Below are 20221 nucleotides of genomic sequence, written 5' to 3' on the forward strand. Positions count from 1 at the left end.
TTGGCTGGACCAGCTGTGCCCCAGCTGCCAAAGGTGCAGCTTTCTGGACTTGGATGTGGAGATGTTGCATTTTTCTATGTGTGCTGTACAGAAGCAAAAGGATAACACTGCAGGCAAACGCTGCAGGTGGGAGCTGAGCAAAGCAAAATATGCCCAAGACAAAGCCAGCTTGGTGGGTGCATGGGATGAGCCAGCAGGGGGTGGGCAACTGGAGCCATGGAAGATGTGCCTACTGGCTCAGAAGTGCAAGCAGCTGAACAATGAGCAGAGGGGCAGAGCCTGGCAGCCATGCCAATTCTACAGAAGAGCAAACAACCAACAGCCAGCCAGTGCTAGTAACATATTTTCCACTCCAGCCAGATTGAGGGCAGATCTGCACTTTCTGCTTGGGCCATCATCAGTTAGGGCACTTACTGCTTCCTAACTGCAGGAATGAATAATATTGATCTACTTCTACTTCCAGCCCATTGCAAATGCATCCTGCACCTGTATTTTTCAACTTTGATTCAAAACTGCTGTTTTCCAACCAAGCCTTTTTAGACTTTCAGACCAGATGGTCTCTTCTCCTTTGTCCCATTCTACTAGCAGCCTCAGGTCCAGTTGGATGTAGTCCCTGGCATGCCTCCTCCCCTCTAGCTGCTGGTTGTTGCTCTGTGCTTCTATTTCATCCTGGGCTGCTGGGGTCCTATGTTCTCTGCTGGTCAGCAGTTCCTTTTTAATTTAATTTAATTTATTTATTTTTGTAATTTTGAGATTGAGCCAACAATGGCCCATTAAATCAGTAGCCAATCCATAACCCTGGAAGCTTGTGATCCATTTAACACATCTCCCAGTGGACACCTTGTTTTCCTACCCTTTGCCCACAGTACTGCCAAACATCCTCCCCCCACTTTTTAAAGTTGAAAAAAATAAGAACTTTGCCACTTTATTTCTATGAAACTAGTTGTTCCTTGCTACAAAGTTCCCATGGGCCTGCAGAGGAATGTAGGAGTGAAAGAACAAGCTGATGCCTGTTGCTATGATTATTGTTATCAGAGCAATGATGGAAACAGGAGTCTTTGTTAATGCCAAGGAGATCATGTGGAAAGGGGAAGGCATCCATGTGTGCAAACATCTTGGAAAGCAAAAGAAAGGCATGAGAACTAGTGAGAAGGGAACAATCCCTCAAAGTCAGGCACTGGTAGACCGGTCCATGCAGAAGCCAGCCGTGATGCTTGCCTTCTCTGTATGGATTGGAAGGGCAAGAAGCAGAGGAAAAAAACAAGTTTTGTGGTGGCCATAGTCCAGACTGAGCACCAGCCCAGCCCTTTACCAACCCACTGGAATCTAGACTGGAATTTCTGAAGGTGGCTTAAGAAACCACTGGAAGCAACACGGGAGACAAGCAGCTTAGGTTGCAGCGCAGAACTCCTCTCAAAGTCACTGGAGTCCCTGCAGCATTTCAGATCAAATTCTACCAATACCTGGTTTAAAAGCCTAGAAAATGCAGCCATCAACCAAAGCAGCCAAGACTGGAATGCTGGAGTGGCTAAAGGCGGCTGAAACTCCAGCTGAGGAAAAGAGGGCCTTAGATTCTCTGCACTCCCCAGCTGGGAGAGTGAGAAGGACAGGGCTAGTTAAGCCCTGATAATTCATGCTGTTATGGATAATCAAGTCTGCCTGTAAAAACAAGGAGGGGAGGGAGGAATAGGAGAAAAGGAGCTTATAAAAATTCATAGGGATTATGATGCAGACATAGTAAGAAACGCATTGAATAAGATACATATTGAAACAGAAGCTGATATAGATAAATCTGCAAAAGCCTATAAGGATAGGATAACATAAGGCTAAACCCATAGAATAAGATGCATGTGTATATATATAGAGAGAGAAAATATTCAGAAGGTAAGTGGATATCCTCAAATTTGTTAGAAATAAAGTGATATTTTTGTACAATAATTTTTCCCTTTAGTCTTCACTCCTTGTTGGTGGTCTGTACCACTTCCCAAAGGACTCTGCACATCCCTGGATGGTGGTGGTGGTGGTGGTGATTATTTGCATTCACACATTTTATTTTTCTTCTGTTTTGTAGTTGTATTACACCAATGGAATATATGTATATAATGGATGGATGTAAATATTGATAATGGTTTGAGGTGGATTTATCATGCTGATTAATAAGAATGTTTCCCCACTGTCACTGACTATGTACGCTTCTACTGGAATTTTGTCTTCCAGTGTCTCTGCAGTTTAGCATATCCTACATAAAGCTCATATATCCAGGGCGAAATCATTATCCATCTCTTTACTCTGTTAAATTGGTTTGACTCATTCCTCCCTTCTCCAACATCAGTCATTTGGGATTCTTTACTGGATCTGGATTCAGCCTCGGCTGCTAACAACTCTGAATCATTCCTCATCTCCAAATTGGCTCTTGCTCTGGGAAAATGTTGTTAGCACAGCATGTGATGTCTGTATGCTTACCCACTTCAGTTTGTTTGCTTTATATTTTAACACAAACATACCTATTGCATACTGCTCAGAGCAATTTGTAAGCAAGACAAGAACTATACTTTTATATACACAGTCCTCTAGATTTGGCAGTGCTGTTTTAAAATTTAAAAAGTGTATATTCAAGGAAATTCCCACCCAAAAATGTAAACCTTTGTGCAAATAGTACACAAAATGCATAATATTAAGAAAAAACTAACACAACTGTATAAATATGCTCAAAATGTGCATTAGGAAAATATACAAAAATGTATTTTCATCCAAACTTATGATGAAAAAAATCTGATTTGAAAATGGCATGAGACAAACTAAAGGATGAAAAAATAAGAAACTTGAAACCAAGGCTGACCAATTCAACAATCCCTAGTTATGGATACTTTTGCCAGTTTGGAAACCTTTGGAACTGTGTCCCCACCCCTGCAACAGCACTGGGAAGCTGAGTTAATGAATGTCTAGCTGAAGTGCAAAGTTCAAGTTGTTTTTAAGCCATTGTAGCTTTATTTTCCCATTGGGGAGAACCTGTGTCTGTCAACTATTCAGCCAGCTCCTTTTTTATATAATAATTTTTATTAAAGTTTAAAAATATAGAGATAAAAAACTAATACAAACTAAGAAAAATATAAAAAGAAAAAAAGAAGAAAAAGTACATAGGGAAAAGAAGAAGGGGGAGGAAATACTATATAAAGAAAAAAGAATATGCAAAGAAATGACTTCTCCCATCATCAAGACAAGTACAAACAATTTCAGTAACTTATCACCTTATCTAACATTTCAGCCAAAGATCTCTTCATCCCATATCTCATTTTTTATCCATTAGTAAATAATAAAACCTCATAATTCAATCTTAATCAGCAAAAGTCCATTAAGAGTTACCAGTAATAACAATATATATGACATTAAACAAGTAAATCAATTTCCTTTCCTTTCCTTTACACAGTAACTTATCATTTTCTCTAAAAATACAACAAAAATCTCTTCTTCCCATATTATATCTATAAGCAAACCTATAAAAGATCATTATTCAAACTTAATTTTAAAAAATTCCATTAAAAGCTACCAGAAAATCTTAATCTCTAAACGCTTCAAATAATATCCCACAAATTAATTTTTTTATCATTTACTCTTAATCTCCTCTCAGAAATTCCTTTGCAACTTTAACACTTTCTTTCAGTTTTAACATCATAACCCATCACTTTCTGTTATCATACAACAAAAAATCACTTCTCCCCATATCTTATATAATAGCAAATATTTAAGGCTTCATCATTCAGTCCTGGCCAAGAAAAACCCATCAAAAACTATTAGAAAAAAAAATCATATATTTTAACCTTGATCGAACAAACCGAGTTTATAATCCTTTTTGTTTTTAAAAGCCTTGATGTTTATTCCTTTTAAGTAATGTCCCAAAAGCTGATTTCTTTTCATTCTCTTTTATTTTTTCTCAGAAACTCCTTCACAGGTATAACACATCTCTTTTGTAAGTCCAAAATAGGAAAGTTGTCCAAGTCACTCTTATGTTGAAATCCACACATCCAAGTCACTCTTCTGATTTATTGTTTGTATGTCCCTTTTAGCTATTACAACATCAGCCAGTTTCATTTGTAAGTCCTGTATAGCATCTTTGTCAATATCATTCTTGTATTCCATCATTTTAAAATCCATATCCAAAACAGACTGATTCTCAGTTGTATCCAGTCTCTTTAAAACCCATTTTTATAGTATCAGACAATCTTAAGAGAAAGCTCTGAGTACATTGTTGCCAAATATTCTTGAAATCTTCCAGAATTAAAATACTTTTCTCCATTCTGTATTAGTGGGTCTTCTCCTTTAACTGTAATCTTTAGTTCTTTCTGGTTGCCTCTAGTAACCAGCCTTCAAAGTCTCCTCTTATCATTTTCTTCTCTAATCCACACCATTTTCCAGTGGAAAGATTTCTTACACTTAACTTCAAGATCTTCATATATTTGTAGTAGGATTTTAAAGAAACCACAGGAAGGACTCTTATAGTTAATTTCAGAATCTTATTTCCAGTCAATCTAGCCATAGTCCATTTATAGCTTTCCAAAATCGATGTTCTAATCACTCTTTTGCTGCTTATTACCAAAAAAAGGAAAAAAACCTTTAAGTTCTTAAACTTACATAAAACTTTTCTTTGAGGATTGAAGAATCTCCCAGTGAAATAAAACTTGTCTTTTTGAAGATTCTTCGTATCCAAAAAGCAATTTACAAGCCATTTTCAGAAGTTATTAAGAAAGGAAATGGGAGAACCCTGTCTCTTTGAAGGCTCCGAACCACGGCTTGGGAAGCTGACTCTTCCAGCTGTCCAAGCTCTAAATCCTGCTGCTCCAGAACTCGAGTTCTTTTTAGGTAAATGTTGGATTGAGGGCTTTACACCTGCTTCTCAGTAGCCCAGACGAAGCTGAGTAGGAATGAAATTGGCCGTTTTGTCAGGTTCTCCTTTGCTTCAGCATCAGACCAGCAAACAAAGAAAACATCTGGCTTTAAGTCTAGGTTTTGTTTATCAGAATGAGTGTGATTTTGTTGCTGTGGGGTCAGTAGCAACTCAGGGCAGGGCTGTAGTTGAATGCAGTCATAGTTCGAATGGTTACTGACATTTTGGAAGAGATAATGGTGCAGATGTGGAAATATTGTTTTGTCTCATCAGTGGAGATTCTGATCTCACAGAAAGCATAGCAGAGTCAGTGTTAGCAGCCAAACTTAAAGGTTCTTCAAATTTATGTTGGAAATGTGAACAAGAAGAGGGGACATTTTACCATGCTTAGTGAACATGCAAAAAAGCCAGAAAATTTTGGACTCAACTAGATGCATCAATTCAGAGGATTTTAAAGACTAATATACAATTGAAACTAGAGGCTTTTCTTTTGGCACTGATCAATAAACAGTTGGAAGAAAGTCATGGAACTTTGTTTTTATACATGACAACTGCAACAAGATTATATGCACAAAGGTGGAAAGATGTGACACTGCCCACAATGGAGGAATGGGTGGTGGTGATGATGGAACTTGCTGAGATGACCAAACTGACATATTTGATCAGAGAAAAGACTTCATTTATTTATTTGGTTATTTATTTATATTTCAAATTTAGATACCGCCCATATAAGTTTAACACTGGCTGGAAACCTCTTATAGACTTTTTGCATGAAACATAAAAAAATGAACTTATGATATATGGTTTTGATGATTAGGAAAAAAAATAGTTTATAGAAAAAATGAAAGTTATGCTGTAACCATAGAGCAAGAGGTTAATTTACATCTATACTTATAACTACTGTAAAGAAAATCAGAAGGTAGTTCTTTATATTTTCTTTCTTTTCCTGTACTTATGGCTTTGGCTTTTCTTCTTTATTTTCTTTATTATAAATATCAGTTTGTTAGTTTTTATCTTTTTAAATTTTTTTTAATAAAGCTGTATTTAAAAAAAGTATTAGCAGTCAAACTCAGATATCAATTCAACAGTTAACCAGCTTTGTTCAAATCTTTCCAATCTGATGCTCTTCAGATTTTTTCGACTACCGCCCAGAGTTGTCCTAGAGTCAGGCAGACACATAAATCAATTAAAATAAAATAAAATAAAATAAAATAAATTAAACTAAATTAAACCTCAATAGTCATAGCACCCAACACCACTCCAATTCTAACATGGCCAGTATAGAAACAAGCTTCCAACTTGTTTAGATGGGTTGGAAAACTTGTTTCAAATGAAGTTCAGTTAAGCATAGTCCATATCAAGCTCCAAATTCTGTGTACCTTCTAATGTCACATGAGGACTTGCCTATTTCATTAAGCATTTTAAAATAAATGTCACGGTAGACGTTTCATTTTTAATAATGATTCAGTGAAGCTTCTTAAGAACATGAACCTTATACAGATTTGACCAAAAAGAAGTAATTCTGAGCGTGGATAATGTCAGATATGGTAGCAATCAAACAGCAAAGTGGACAAGTCTTCATGTGGAACTGCCAGCTATCCAACAAAGGAAGGAAATGCATTTGAAGAATGAGCTAATGGAGAGGGCAGTTCACATACTTCCCCCATGCTTTTCAACATAGTGCAAACAATCATTCCAGTAGCAGTTAAAGTGCAATGTTCTAAAAAGTTAATATTCAATGAAGTTACAGTATAAATGTTCAAGGGAGCAGGAAACTGAAGAGCTGAGACTAAGCTTCTGAACATTTAAAACTTTCCTCTGTATTCCAGTTTGCTGCTCCAATGGATACCCATTTCACAGAAGGGTTAAAGAACAAGTGTTTTCTATCAGAAATGCAATGCAACTGGTTGATCTGGTCTTCCAAACCCTAACCCATCCTGTGGATTTAATCCCATACTGAGGATTTAAATGTTCTGGGCACATCAATTGATGCCACGTAAGAAATTGATTCATTTCCTGTTGTTAACTATCAAACTGAAAACATATTTCATTGGATAAGTATTATATAAAATTGCTCTGGCTGACAAATTAAAAAGTAATATTTATTTATTTATTTATGAAATGTAGAAGCCACCCCAATCTCTCGCAACTCCCCCTAGTCGTCATTTACCAGCAACATTGATGTTTTTCCTAATAATTATCTTCACCTGTACAGGTCATTCTGAATAGAAATATTAAATATTTATTTCTGCTTAAGACTACATAGATACAAGGCATTTTCCTTTTTCAACTGATTCATTCATTATTTTTCAGTAAAATGTTAAACTTTGTTTCTTTAGCAAAACTAAGTTTAAGAAATAAAGCTCTTTCAGGGCATTGCAGTAGAAGTTTCCAAGATTAAACACATTCGTAAAGCCACATTAACACCAAAGTAATACTCTGCCTCGCAAGTATTACATTGGCGTTTGTTTTGATTTGCAAGGGAGGTATAAGATTACAAAACAAGCAAAAAGTTCATTTATTGCAGTTAGCCAGGCAATTCCTTGATATTTGTTAGCCTGGATACACTTTTTAAAGAAGAGTAGCATATTTTAAATGGATGCTGTTAAGAACTTCCTCTTCTGCTACTCCTGAATTCTCCTTGGCAGGAAAGGGAGCTGCTGAATTTCTCCACATTTTTCATATGCTCTGTAATGAACAAAAGCATCAAGTCTCCTGGTTCCAAAACCACACAAGTGTTCCACATGGTTGCAACCAGAGGCATCTGAAGCAAAGATGGTGCCAGTATTGAAAGCATTAGATCCTGTGGAAGCCTCTGACTTCAGCCGTCTAACAATCTAATATACTAATAATAATGTTATTATATGGGAGCTGACATCCAATGCATTTGGAAAAAAATTAACTTGGAAACAGCAGCTTTTGCATTACATTATTTCACACAATCATTAGATGATGAAAGCAAAGCTCCTTTCTCATACTCTTCTTCAAGTCAAGCACGCAGTGACACACATATTCTATAGGGCTTTGGTGTCATAGACAGCCCATATATTGGTGTTGTATCTAGCTGATCTTCAAGTAATTTCTCCAGTTTCAGCTGCTGCAAGACAGTGGTAAGGATAACAAAGATCTCATTACGGGCTACTTCTTCTCCCAAGCATTTTCAGAGCCCCATTCCAAAGATCAAAACCTTTTCAACCAAGCTCTTGTTGAGCTCACCATTTTCATTCAAAAATCTCTGTGGTTTAAACAAGTCAGGGTCTATCCACAAGTTTCTGGAACAGAAATAAATGTGTAGAAAGAAAAAGAGGGAAATTAAAATATGATTCATAAGCGAAGCAAAAGGAGTTCATATAGCCACAAGCATACTTCATTTCATTTCAAAAATTAAATCCACCAGTCTTCCACATCATTTGAACATATCTGAGAAAGAGAAAAACAACATCCTCATGGCTGTCTGTCAGGAAGGAAATGATGGCATGTGCAAGACAATGTCATCGTACCAATGCTGTGATTTATGAACTAGCATTAGATATCAGAAGTCAAGTACATAATCATGGCATTTACATAATGTCATAATGTGTGTTCATCTGAGAGTGAATATGAAGCAGACATTTGGTCTTGACCACTTCAAGAGTCATCTAAAAGCAGTTCAATAGAAGGTTCTATTTGCAGAGCTTGAGATACATATGTCCTTTCCTGTCCAGAGTTTTCCTGCACACAATTTCTTCCTCACAAGGGAAAAGAACCATTTTACTTTGAGCTGAGCACTGTTCCCCCTCCCCCAGCCCCAATGCTCCCTATAAGAAATTGTGCTGAGTAAGAAGAGTATCTCTAAACAGAAACAATCAGTAGATGGGAGATCCTGTTACTGGCTTATTAAAGAAATGGATTCTTAGTCCCTCATGCAAACTTTTCAGGAGAAAGAAATTCAAAAGCTTTGAAGATATCCTATCTTAGTGGCCTTATTGATAATGGACAGTAAGTGGTGGGTTCCTGTTTCACTTCTCAAGATTCTTTACTCTAAATCCTAATGCTTGGCATTAAAACTTATCAGAGAAAGTCTGTGTGAACCTTTCTTTTTTCATCGTGCTCTGCAGTTAAGGGGCTTGATGCTCCTTTCACCAGATCATTCCTCATGAAATCAGGAGGAGAGCCACAGCGACATTCAGTGGGTGGACACATGTCCCTGTATTTTTGGAAGGGAGACTTTTTCAGTGATATGGTTACAGGACTCTTGTAAAGGCTGAAATTGACAGGGCAGAAAGCAAAGGGCCACAGACCACACCATGCCATTCTATAAACCAGGTGCAGGTGTCTTTCCATTTCTGTGTGGGAAAAGAGCAGCAAAAAGGCCATCACCATGAAAATGTGGGTCAAGAAAGGCTAGCCGCTTGCTTGTTTCTTTGCTTGCTTTGGATAATTATATTCTGCAGTAGTTGAACTTTTGCACATATATGACTTCCAGTTTGCAATAAAGCTTGAAACATGTGTATCTTATACTTTGCAAACTGCTAAGAAGGGCTAAGAGAGATACAAACAAAAGGAAAATAGGAGGAGGTGTGCTGACCTAAAGAAATGAACCCAGGAAACTGAAGAGTTACATCAGCAGCGGGTAACAGATGCTTTAGTAAATAAGAGTACATCGATTAAAGTCTTGCAAAAGCAATGGGGAACGGTTGAACAGGCAGGTACGTGAAATATGGGAGGAAAGCAAATAATGTTTTTAAAAGAATTGCTTAGAGGAGCTGAATATAGCACCAGCTTCAAAAGATTAATGTGCCTGTACTCCAATGGATTACAGAATCAGCTGAGAAAATACACATAGTATGCTTTAAGGTGGGGTAAATTTGATTTCTGTGAAGAAGTTGTGAAGCTGTGAAGAATAGAAAGGTATGTGTTGCACTTTACTGGGGAATATGGTTAATGTCATCACCTGGAATTCAGTACAAATATCTGTACAATCATCCACAGGTACACCAGATGTACTACCCTGGAGACATATTACAACTACTACCGTCAGATTGCCCATGCATAAAGCTCAGGCAATAGCTAAAAGTGGGTCATTAAGTCCTCATAATTGTTTTAGGATTGTAAACTACAGAAGCAGTATAAGGGAAAAAACCACAGTGAACAAGTCTAATACCATTGTTGCTACTACTATTATTACCTTCTTCTAGTACTTACTCATCATGATTAACTTGATACATATTAATGAATATACACGTATTTTGTGGAATATAGTACCCATTGAGAATGGTGTCTTTGGTAGTACTAGAAAATATTAAAAACAAAACAGCATTTAGTCCAACATGGTGGCCCTGGATTGGCACAATCATTTAACATTATTCCATGGTGCCTTCAAATGCCTGAAGAAAATAACCTGGCAACAAGCCAGTTGGTAAATTCCTGTCACAACCAACGGATCAACCTTTGGTTGATCTGAAAAAGCGGACCCTGTACCTGCAGGAAAATGCTAGGAAGGATAAAAAAATGTAGGACGACATATGTAGGACAGAGTTCATCAGTTTGTGCATACCATAACTATTGTTGTAACCATCCTCCCATGAAGTTCAGGCAGTAGTTTAGAAGATGGAGACTACTGCAGTAGTTTGTTGTCTGGCCTTTGTGACTCTGCTTTCTGTCCAAAGGTTCCAGAATGGTGCAATTTGTGTGGTTCTAGACCTCTGGTGATTCACCCCTAGTTATTCGTTTGTGGTAATCTTTACACTGGTTGGGGCTTCTGGAGTGTTAGCTGCTTAAATTGCTTGTCTTGACCTCCCAGACTGGATGTTCAGAAATGCCCAGTTATTTGAAGAACTTGTTTGTGCCATCAGGGTCATTGAGTTCTTCCTCAAGGAAGAAGAGCCACTTTAAGTTTCAGAACTTCTTCTATCTAGCTGAGGCCTACTTTTTGGAACTAACTTCCCCTTGAATTATACTTGGGGGTCTGATCAGATCCTTAGATTTAAAAATGCTTCTTTTTCCAAGTCCTTCATAAAGCTGGGAATTTTTTTTTCCAGTGGCAGTAATTAAATATGATAGGGCAGGGATTAAATAATGTTTTAAATTGATTGTCATACTGTTTTATTGTTTATGTGAGCTACTTTGTGCTGCATTCTTTGTACTGCATTTAAACATATGCACATACTAAATGAAAATATTGCTCACAACATGCATTTGTTTACATGGCAGTCATCATTTTGCACATGTGTACACATGGCAGCCATCATTTTTGTACTTTCTTACATAATGCCAGCATTACATAAGTCTGGCCTTATGCAACCTGATGACTACTTGCACTGTCTTTCAAGGCAATGATGGTTCATAATCATGGAAAGAATGCAAAATATTACATACTGGTTACTTTATTGCAAAAGCTCATTTCTCTTCTTCTGGACAACAGAAATGAACAGATTTTGGGGATAAGAGCAAAGGCAATAATAACAGACCACATCTTAGAGTTATTAGGTTAGTATACTTGTGACAGGAGAAACTGATTCTGCTTTCAGCACTCTGTGGGACCCAATACATTCTATCTTCTCCTTGTGATCATTTGTAGTCCTTCCAAACCAATATACTGAGGGAATCTCTGGAAAAAGATCTTTGGGATACAGAGGGTGAGTGGGAGGAAGAAGGCAAGGGAAGTCCAGTTGTGTGAGCAGGTCTACTGAAAGGTTCTGGATAGAATGAATAAAAAGAATTCAATGGATGCTGATAAAATTGTGTTAGAGACTGCATCATCTTTTTCTACACATGAGGCTATTTTACCATTGGGACAGATAGTGAGAGACAGATGTAGGGAAGGGTCTCCTATGGCCTGTGCTGAATTAAGAGTCTCAGTATTTAAGAAACAAAAGAATATCTCTCTCTCTCTCTCTCTCTCTCTCTCTCCCCCTTTCCCTCTCTCTCTCTCTCCCCCTCTCTTTCCCTCTCTTCAATATGTACTTTAGGTAGAAGAGAAGCTTACCTATCCTCATAAATTTCTTACCAAATTTACCTTTTCCTTCAACTACGATGAATGTTTGCCAGCATTCACTCTGAGTTGGGCTAAGCTTACACTCTACATCTAATATATTATGAATATTTTTAATTTTTTGCTACTTAATATCTCAGTATACCCTCAGCACTTTGTTTAGCATGCTAAGTAAGAACAGGACACTATTCAGTACTATAGTACTAGTACTATAACTTCTCACAAGCACTCCCACTGAATACTAATCTCCAACAAACTAAATACAATTTCTGTACATCAGATCCTGGACTATTAGTATCTCAGAATTTCCTTTTTGATTAACCACACCTTTCTTATGCATATTTCAGTTTGTAAAGCATTCATTGAAATAAAAATGATAGCATCCTTTCTCCCCTTGTCATGGTCATTGCATCCTGTAGAAATTCAATAATAATAAACACTCTACATCTGGCATCTCTTTCCCTTTGACAATATGAAATCTCACATTATAGGGGATTTTTGTGCCAATACCATGTAGGAGATCAAGTAACAGTACTAGCAGAACTTGCCTACATGTAAACACACCCACTCCCCAATGTTACTTCTCACCAGTGAGGAATGGTGAATGGAATAAAAGAGGTGTGCCTGAAGACTTCATTGATGAAAGCTTCTGTATAATGCAAATCTTTTCGGTCTTCAAACCTTGGAGGCCTTAGTCCAATCTTTCCATCTTCAAAGAATAAAACAGAACTTATTTAACACAAACTATTTCACAACTGAAGTCTTCAATCTTTGTATTACAATGGACTCTATTTACTGGACCAATTGGAGAGAGGGGATGGCCATTATTCCCATTAAATCTGAGTATGTCATTGCAGTGATTGATGTCAGTTGTACATTGCAAATTATGTCATTTGCAAGATGATATCATTACACAAATAGAAAAAAATATTATTTGCATCATTATGCAAACTGAAATTGGTCCAGAAACTTGCTCTATTGTAGTGGAAATCCATTTAAATGAAGTCTAGTAAATCAAGGTTTTACTTCATTTGGTATTTATTTATTTTAAATCACTCAAAAGCATATTACCAATTTCTTCTTGAATTTTTGTCTGAATTTCTGGGTTGTTTATCAGGTACAGAAATATCCATTGCAAGCATAATGACAGTGTACCAAAACCTGGAAAAGAAATGAAGCAACATTAGAATTGCAGCAACATTAGAACTTAGTACCTCAAACTCAGGCAGCTTATAACTGAAATGTACATTAATTATAATTGAAAACTTGAAGGACATTCTATACGAAACTGCTTTTCTAGAATCAGAAATCAATTATTTTTAATAGCTCACTTTTGCAGTTTAGCTAACAGTCAATATTTCAACATGGGACTGTATGCTAGTGAAAAGTAGGCTGGAAATTATACAAATAAATGAATAAATATGTTCAGATTTATAGTCTCATTCATTCATTCTTGAATTTGTAGGCCAGTCCATTCCGAATTACTCTGGGTGGTACTGCAAAATTAAAACAATATAGTACAACGCAGCCACAGTAATAAAAACAGTGCTCATTCAGGTAACAAAACCCTCTGTCTACATTGCTCACAGCTTCCAGCACCCATCCATCAATATAACACAAAGCCTGCAAGAAAGGCCAATTTTTTAAAGAGCATTTAAAGGTGGACAAGGTGGGAGCCATGGGGATCTTTGCAGGGGATATTGTTCCAAAGAGCATTGTTCCTATGACAGAGAAGGCCTACCTTCTGGGAGCCACTAGATGACACGGCTTAACTGAAGGGACCTAATGCTAGCCAACACAACTGGAATACAAGAAGACATTACAGGGGATAGGCTGTCCTTCAGACGAGGTCATATGCTATGTAGGGCTTTACAGGTAATGACCAGCACCTGTGCCTAATTACTCTTGCATTCATCTGACAAGAATATCTCTGCATTCCTCTAGAGTTCTCTAACCATAACCTTACAGCCTCCAGGCACTTGGAGTAGACCTTGACAGCACTGCTTGGTTGGCATATTGACCCCAAACCAATGGATGACCTACACAGTGGTCTCATATAGATGTTGAACAGGAGAGTGCCAAATCCCTAGGCACCTTCAGATTAAGGGCCTCAGGCTCAACCTCTTCCCTCCAACCAATACTAACTGCAACCAAACATGGAGAAAGGAGAATTACCATAAAACTGTGTCCTCCACTCCCACTTCCTGAAACCTATCCAGAAGAATACCATGGTTGATGGTTTTGAAAAGGACCAGGATGGTAGCACATCAACACCAAGGAGGACCAGGATGGTAGCACATCAACAAATGTGACCAACGCTGTCTCCATTTTGTATCCCAACCTGAAACCCCACTGAAAAGGATCCAGATAATCCACTTCCTCCAGGAACATCTGTAGCTGCAATGCAATTCCCTTTTCAACAACCTTTCCTAAAAAAGAAAGGTTGGAGATTGGATGAAAATTGTCCAGGATTTTAAGGTTCACCAATGACCTTTTGAGCTGGCATCATATCACCAGCTCTTTCAAGGCCAGTGGAACCACCACCTCTCAAAAAGGCCAATGACCCAAACACATATCACTTCCCAAGCAGCCTTCACAAGCTTGGAGGGACCAGGATCTTATAAGGTGGCCAGATACCTGGTACCAAGGATCCTGTCTATTTCCTCAGGAATTACAGGGTCAAATTCTTCCCAGGTAACCAAGCATGGCTGGGCTTTAGGCACCTTGACTGGACCAGCCCAGCTGCAGTTAAGTCTGAGCAAATCTGAGCCAGATGCTTAGAGTATTCTTTACAGTGGCTCAAAAGATGGTCCTCAGGCTCATCCCTGCCCAACAAGGAGCAAGTCACCCTGGTCAGCTATCAGCAGATGCAGTAAAAGTGGAGAAATAACTATATTTCACCAGGCTCACGCTCTTATTGTCATGAGGTGGCATTCATGCTGAATGTTGAAGTGAGTTAGGCTATGTTCAGTTTAGCCACAGTATTAAGTTCATTCATTATGAGTTCAGTACAAGATTCACACACATGGATGAGGCTAGAAACTGTTAGAGAGACAGACTGGGGTCAGCCATTCTTCTTTTGAACTTCACCACTCTGAAATTATACTTGCTTAAAATGAGGGACAAAAACTCGGCGGGGGGTGTCCCCCTACAATTCCTTCATATCTTCTCTATCCAAAAAGGTACGCACCAAAAGACAGCTTCACTTATTCACTTAGAGTATTGGGGGGAAAAAAAATACTTACTAGCTCCAAAGATATCATTGACAGTAATTATTATTTTTTCATTTGATAAGGTTACAGTTTTCTCAACTGCTTTTTTTTCACTGCTAACATTAATTAAAGCATCGGTGATGTCTCTGGAAATATTCTAAAGGAAGCAAACAAAACATATGATGCTATTTTCATCTAAGGATCTCATGCTATCTACTCTGTAGGCTGTAATTTGTTTAATTCTATATTGAGAGAATCTATATTATTTTTCCTGTAAGCCAAGTGTAGGCCTTTAGAATCTACCAAGACAAATTCTTTTGGAAAAAAAAATCAATGATCAATAATATTAATAGTACAATACATTCCTTAGAATGATGGTATTCTGACTTCAAGAAGAAATAAGGCTGAAATGCAGATTCTCACTGTTTAGACAGCATCAATTCACATAATTCTGTGATATTTCCTTATAGTAAAAAATAAGTTTATACAATGGAACCTCGGGTTACGATCTTAATCCGTTCTGTGACTCTGGTCGCAACCCGATTTGGTTGCAACCCGAAGCAAATTTTCCCATAAGGTTCAATGTAATTACCGTTAATCCGTTCCGGCGTCCACAGACCACACAGCAGGGCGGAAAAACGGCCGCGGACCACGCAGCAGGGCGGAAAAACGGCCGCAGACCACGCGGCAGGGCGGAAAAAGAGCCGCGGACCACGTGGCACAGGCGGGGAAATGGCCATGGACCACGTGGCACGGGCGGGAAAAATGGCTGCGGACCACGTGGCACGGGCGGGAAAAATGGCCGCGGACCACGTGGCACTGGCGGGGAAATGTCCGCGGACCACGTGGAATGGGCGGAAAATGTCCGCGGACCACGTGTCATGGCAGAAAATGGCCGCGGATCCGGTTCATAACCCAAGGTAAATCTTTGCGGCCGGAGCTGGTCACAACCCGAAAAGTTCGTTAGCAGAGGCGTTCGTAACCCAAGGTATCACTGTAGCTTACAGGAAGTTCAGTCTGAAGGTTTTCATCTTCCAGATGTATTGGGAATGCAGATGAAGGTCCTATCACTTGTAGCAGAGGTGAGATGAAATTATGAAATTATGGGTAGATTACAAAAAAATATGCAGAACAAAGAGGTAAACAAGAGTTGCAGTTTAGCTGGCACAGACAGCTGCTGATCCTGTGATCCCATTTGAAGAAAGGAGGATTCCTGAGATGTCTGGTACAAGGAGGATCTCTGGGATCTCTTTGAGTCAGGTTGCTTTTAGGTTTGTCTAAGCCCCAGAAGATTTTAGGATTTAAGTAGCTCTGCTGTATCACAGCCATACTATGCACGGGTCAACCCATGCTAGATAAAACAGATTAAAGAACCTTGGGAATGGATGGCATACTAAATAAATAAACCAAGAGCCATGAGGAGCTGCACACTAAGGAAGAGTAAGCTAAGAAACAATTGTGACAGAACAAATGCTGGCTACTGTGGCTTTTTGTTGTTGACCTTTGACTTTTATGATTGGATTGTTTTCATTTCTTTTTTTGTATGCCACCTAGAGCCACTGTTGTGAGATGGGCAGCCATATTAAGTCATTAAAATAAAATAAAAATATTTTTTTTATTCTGCTAGCACATAGGTAAAGAACCAACCCAAGAGCTGATTCTTACCCTCCACAGGTCAGATAATCCAAGAGGGGGGTTTCAGAAAGGATAAGCCAATTCTTCTCAAAGATGGAAACAAGCAGTTGCTTCCTCCTTCCCTCTGCATAGAAGAAACCCTTCACTAGATGGAAAACCATGCAGGGAAGGATTTTTCCCAGTCTTCCTCCTTATATGAAGAACAGGTAGAGACAGGGACCAATTATTCTTCCCATCAGCCAGAGGAGCACCTTCTAAAGAGGAGTTTTGGGGTGGGAGCTGCTTAGATATCTATGCAGCAGATCTATAGGGACCTTCTTGGCTGCATTTGGTCTGAGAGCTGGAGGTCGTATTTCCCTCTGCTCGTGAGAGCAGGCTCAGAACTCAGAATGCTTTTGCCAGAAAAAGAACAAAACTTGATCGATGCCACTTCCTAAGCAGATCTGTAATGGTCCAAGACATAGCAGAGGGGAGCAGGTTCTAGGAAAAAAATCTGTTTAGGGGCTATTCTTGCTAGCAGAGAAAAAATCTCCTCCCATTATTTTGTAGACATCAGAGATACATTAATAGTAAGAAAAAACCCAATGCCTACACGTTCAGGCGGTATGTGAATTCAAAACTTATCACTTTTCCACCATTTCACAATGAACAGTAATATAACATATTAACTTGGAAATAATGTCCTTTAGCTAACTTTCTGTATTGTTGTTATCATTTTGTACATACAGGTAGTCCTTGCTTAGTGGCTACTCATTCAGTGACCATTCAAATTTACAACAGCACTGAACGAGGAGACTTACGACCAGTCCTCATGGTCTGTCCCCACAGTCTCCACAGTCACATGATCGCTGTTGAGGTGCTTGGCAACCAGCTTGCAATCATGATGGTTGCCACATCCCATGGTCACACAATCACCATTTGCAACCTTCACTGCCAGTTTCTGACAAAGTTAATGGGGAAGCTGACAGGAAGTTGCAAATGGCAATCACATGACATTGTGTTTAATGACCATGTGGGATTCACTTAATGATGGCAACCAGAATTGCTACAACTCCCATCGTAAGTTGGTGTGGTCACGTGACGTTGTACTTTATGACTATATTGATTAGCAACAGAGTTACCAGTCCCAATTACTGTTGTTAAGCCAGGACTACCTGTAGAATCCCCAAGCATATAGTGGAACTATAAGCAATATAGAGCTGTTTTCAGTTCCCACTGTTAAAAGCTTACCTTATCATATGTGACATAATGGTCTTCCACATGCTGTGCAACAAAGTTATTGAACTTTCCATAAAACTCACGAGCAGCCTTTGCAGCAGCGAGTGGAAGATAATGAAGACATGGTATGAAATCAGCTGGATTGAAGACACTTGTGGCTTTTACAAGATCATGACTCAGATTAATCACACTCAGAAATTCTTCATCACTCTGGCTGTACCTCTTGCCAAAGCAGAGGGCACAGGCAACATTGGCCACAGTACAGGTTGTCACCACAACAGGATCAAAGCTCCCTTTCTTTGAGAGTTCTAAAAAAGTTTTCACCATTTCTGATGCCTCAGCACAAACATGCTCTTCAAGAAGACAAGAACAAGTGGAGGACTTGGCTTCAGACCTGGCGAGTGACTTTAAAGCCTTGCCAGCAATTTTTTTCTGCAGCTTCCAACTCTCTCCAAATTTCACTGAAAATGATAAGCTCTCACCATTGGCAAAAAAAGAAAAGGTGTGCATATCAGGTCGCCCAGCAAAACTTTCTCCATCTCTCAGCAGCACGTGTTTTATAGCATCCAGGCCATTAACAACCACAACAGGAACCATTCCAAGCTGTATCTGAAACACATCTCCGTACTTCTTCCTCATCTGATCAAAGAAAACATAAGGATACTCCCCAAGCTGGAGAAGATTCCCCAAAATAGGTAGTGACCAAGGTCCTGGTGGAAGTGGTTGTTTGCTCTTTGTTAAAATTCGTACATAAATTAATATTGCCACTATAGTAAAGGAAGCAATCACCACCCCTAAAAAGGAAACTTCCTCAATTGCAAAACTCATTTTCAGAAAGGATCTGCAAAGGAAAATGCCAGAAATTGAAACTCCTTTCAATAGCCTGTTTGACAAATGTATGGATATACAGTACAGAGTTATGAAAATGTTACAAGCCTGGGCATCCATTTTCAATTTTTAGGAATTTTGAGAGATGACAATGCTGACTCAGAGTTCAATTTCTTTAGAATGAAGTACCCGGAGGCTAATTATATTTCTGTGATATAAGTTCATACAAGCATATATATAATGGCTGAAACATAAAGTGTGAGGTTCACAACACTAGCATTCAAATGGGTTCTGGTTTCTCACCAAATTTCTAGGAAAAGCCCCAAAGAAATGGGGTTTCTAGCACAGAGTAAATTCTGCTCTTTGCTTCAATTCCAGTGTACACACAACACTTTCTTCTTCATCAACTCCCTCTCCCTAAGACTCTTAGGAGTGGAGAGAGGAGAGATCCCTATCCATTAGTAGGCTGTTTCAGCTCCTGTCTGGTGTCCTTTGATGGGTCTTATTCACTCAAAAAAATACAAAATTAGAATTTCAGAATTAGCATAGGGAAAAAGAAATTATTCAGATTCACATACCCTCCCCAGTAATATAAGACAAACCACCTTCTTTCTGCACAACAGATTCTACTTCTTGGAGGGGAGGGATCTTTATTTTAGGGTTTCTTCACATAAATTAACTAGCTTGGACATTCTCTCAATTTTGCCCCTCTAGGATTAAAACTTGTCTATCCATCCACCTGGACAAGAAATTCCAGAACCTTTGCCTACACATATTGTTAACTCTTTTTTTTTTTTTTTTTATCTGCGCTCAGTCGTTACCGACTCTGCAGTGACTGCTTTGGACGAGTCCTTTGCAGTTTTCAAGGCAATTGTTTCGGAAGTGGTTTGCCAGAGCCTCCTTCCTAGAGCAGAGCCCAGCTGGCAAGCGCAGGAGGCGGGGTTTCCGTTGCTTCGTGACCTTTTTGGGCGAGTGCGGTTTCGCGCTTACCAGCAACTGCTCCTGGCTCCTTTTGCAAGGCGCCGCCAGCATTTTTCCTCCCACCGGAGTGAGAGTACCCATTTATCTACTCACGTGAGTTTTCGAACTGTTGGGTTGACAGGAACTGGGGAGGAAACAGGAGCTCACCCTGTTAATGCGAAGGCTGGACTCGAACCGCCGAAGCGTCGACCATTTCTGGCCGGCAACTTTCAGTGTCATTAAGCCGCTGCGCCACCGCATAATAATTGTTAACTCTTTAATGCCCTTAATATAACAAAACCATTTTTTTTCATCTTTGTGAGCAGGTTTTCCACACGTTCATCAAAAATTTCATACAAGACACTTGCAATTTCTGAAGATCTGCATGCAGTTTTATTTTCTTGAAAGGTTCTTGGAACAGGGTTCTCCATCCATTAAGTCAAGAGACCCCTCCCTACAGCTACCAATTGCAACTCCCCTTATCCACAGCCTGCACTGGCAATGATGGCTAAG

The 20221-nt window shown here is 39.0% G+C and overlaps 1 protein-coding gene across 1 annotated transcript; it reads right to left on the reverse strand.

The window, feature by feature from the left end:
• Positions 1-2926: 2926 nt before the first annotated feature.
• On the reverse strand, positions 2927-18759 carry LOC103057652 (cytochrome P450 1A4-like). Its single transcript, XM_015887585.3, is given in 6 exon segments — positions 2927-8154; positions 10067-10153; positions 12444-12564; positions 12927-13016; positions 15101-15224; positions 17933-18759. Coding segments are annotated over 6 exon segments (1521 nt in total). The 5' UTR covers positions 18749-18759; the 3' UTR covers positions 2927-7871.
• Between the last annotated feature and the right edge of the window lie 1462 nt (positions 18760-20221).

Source organism: Python bivittatus, unplaced genomic scaffold (assembly GCF_059951505.1).
Source record: "Python bivittatus isolate LINGU-HERP-01145 unplaced genomic scaffold, Pbiv_v1 ctg000850_np1212, whole genome shotgun sequence".
Lineage (NCBI taxonomy): Eukaryota > Metazoa > Chordata > Lepidosauria > Squamata > Pythonidae > Python > Python bivittatus.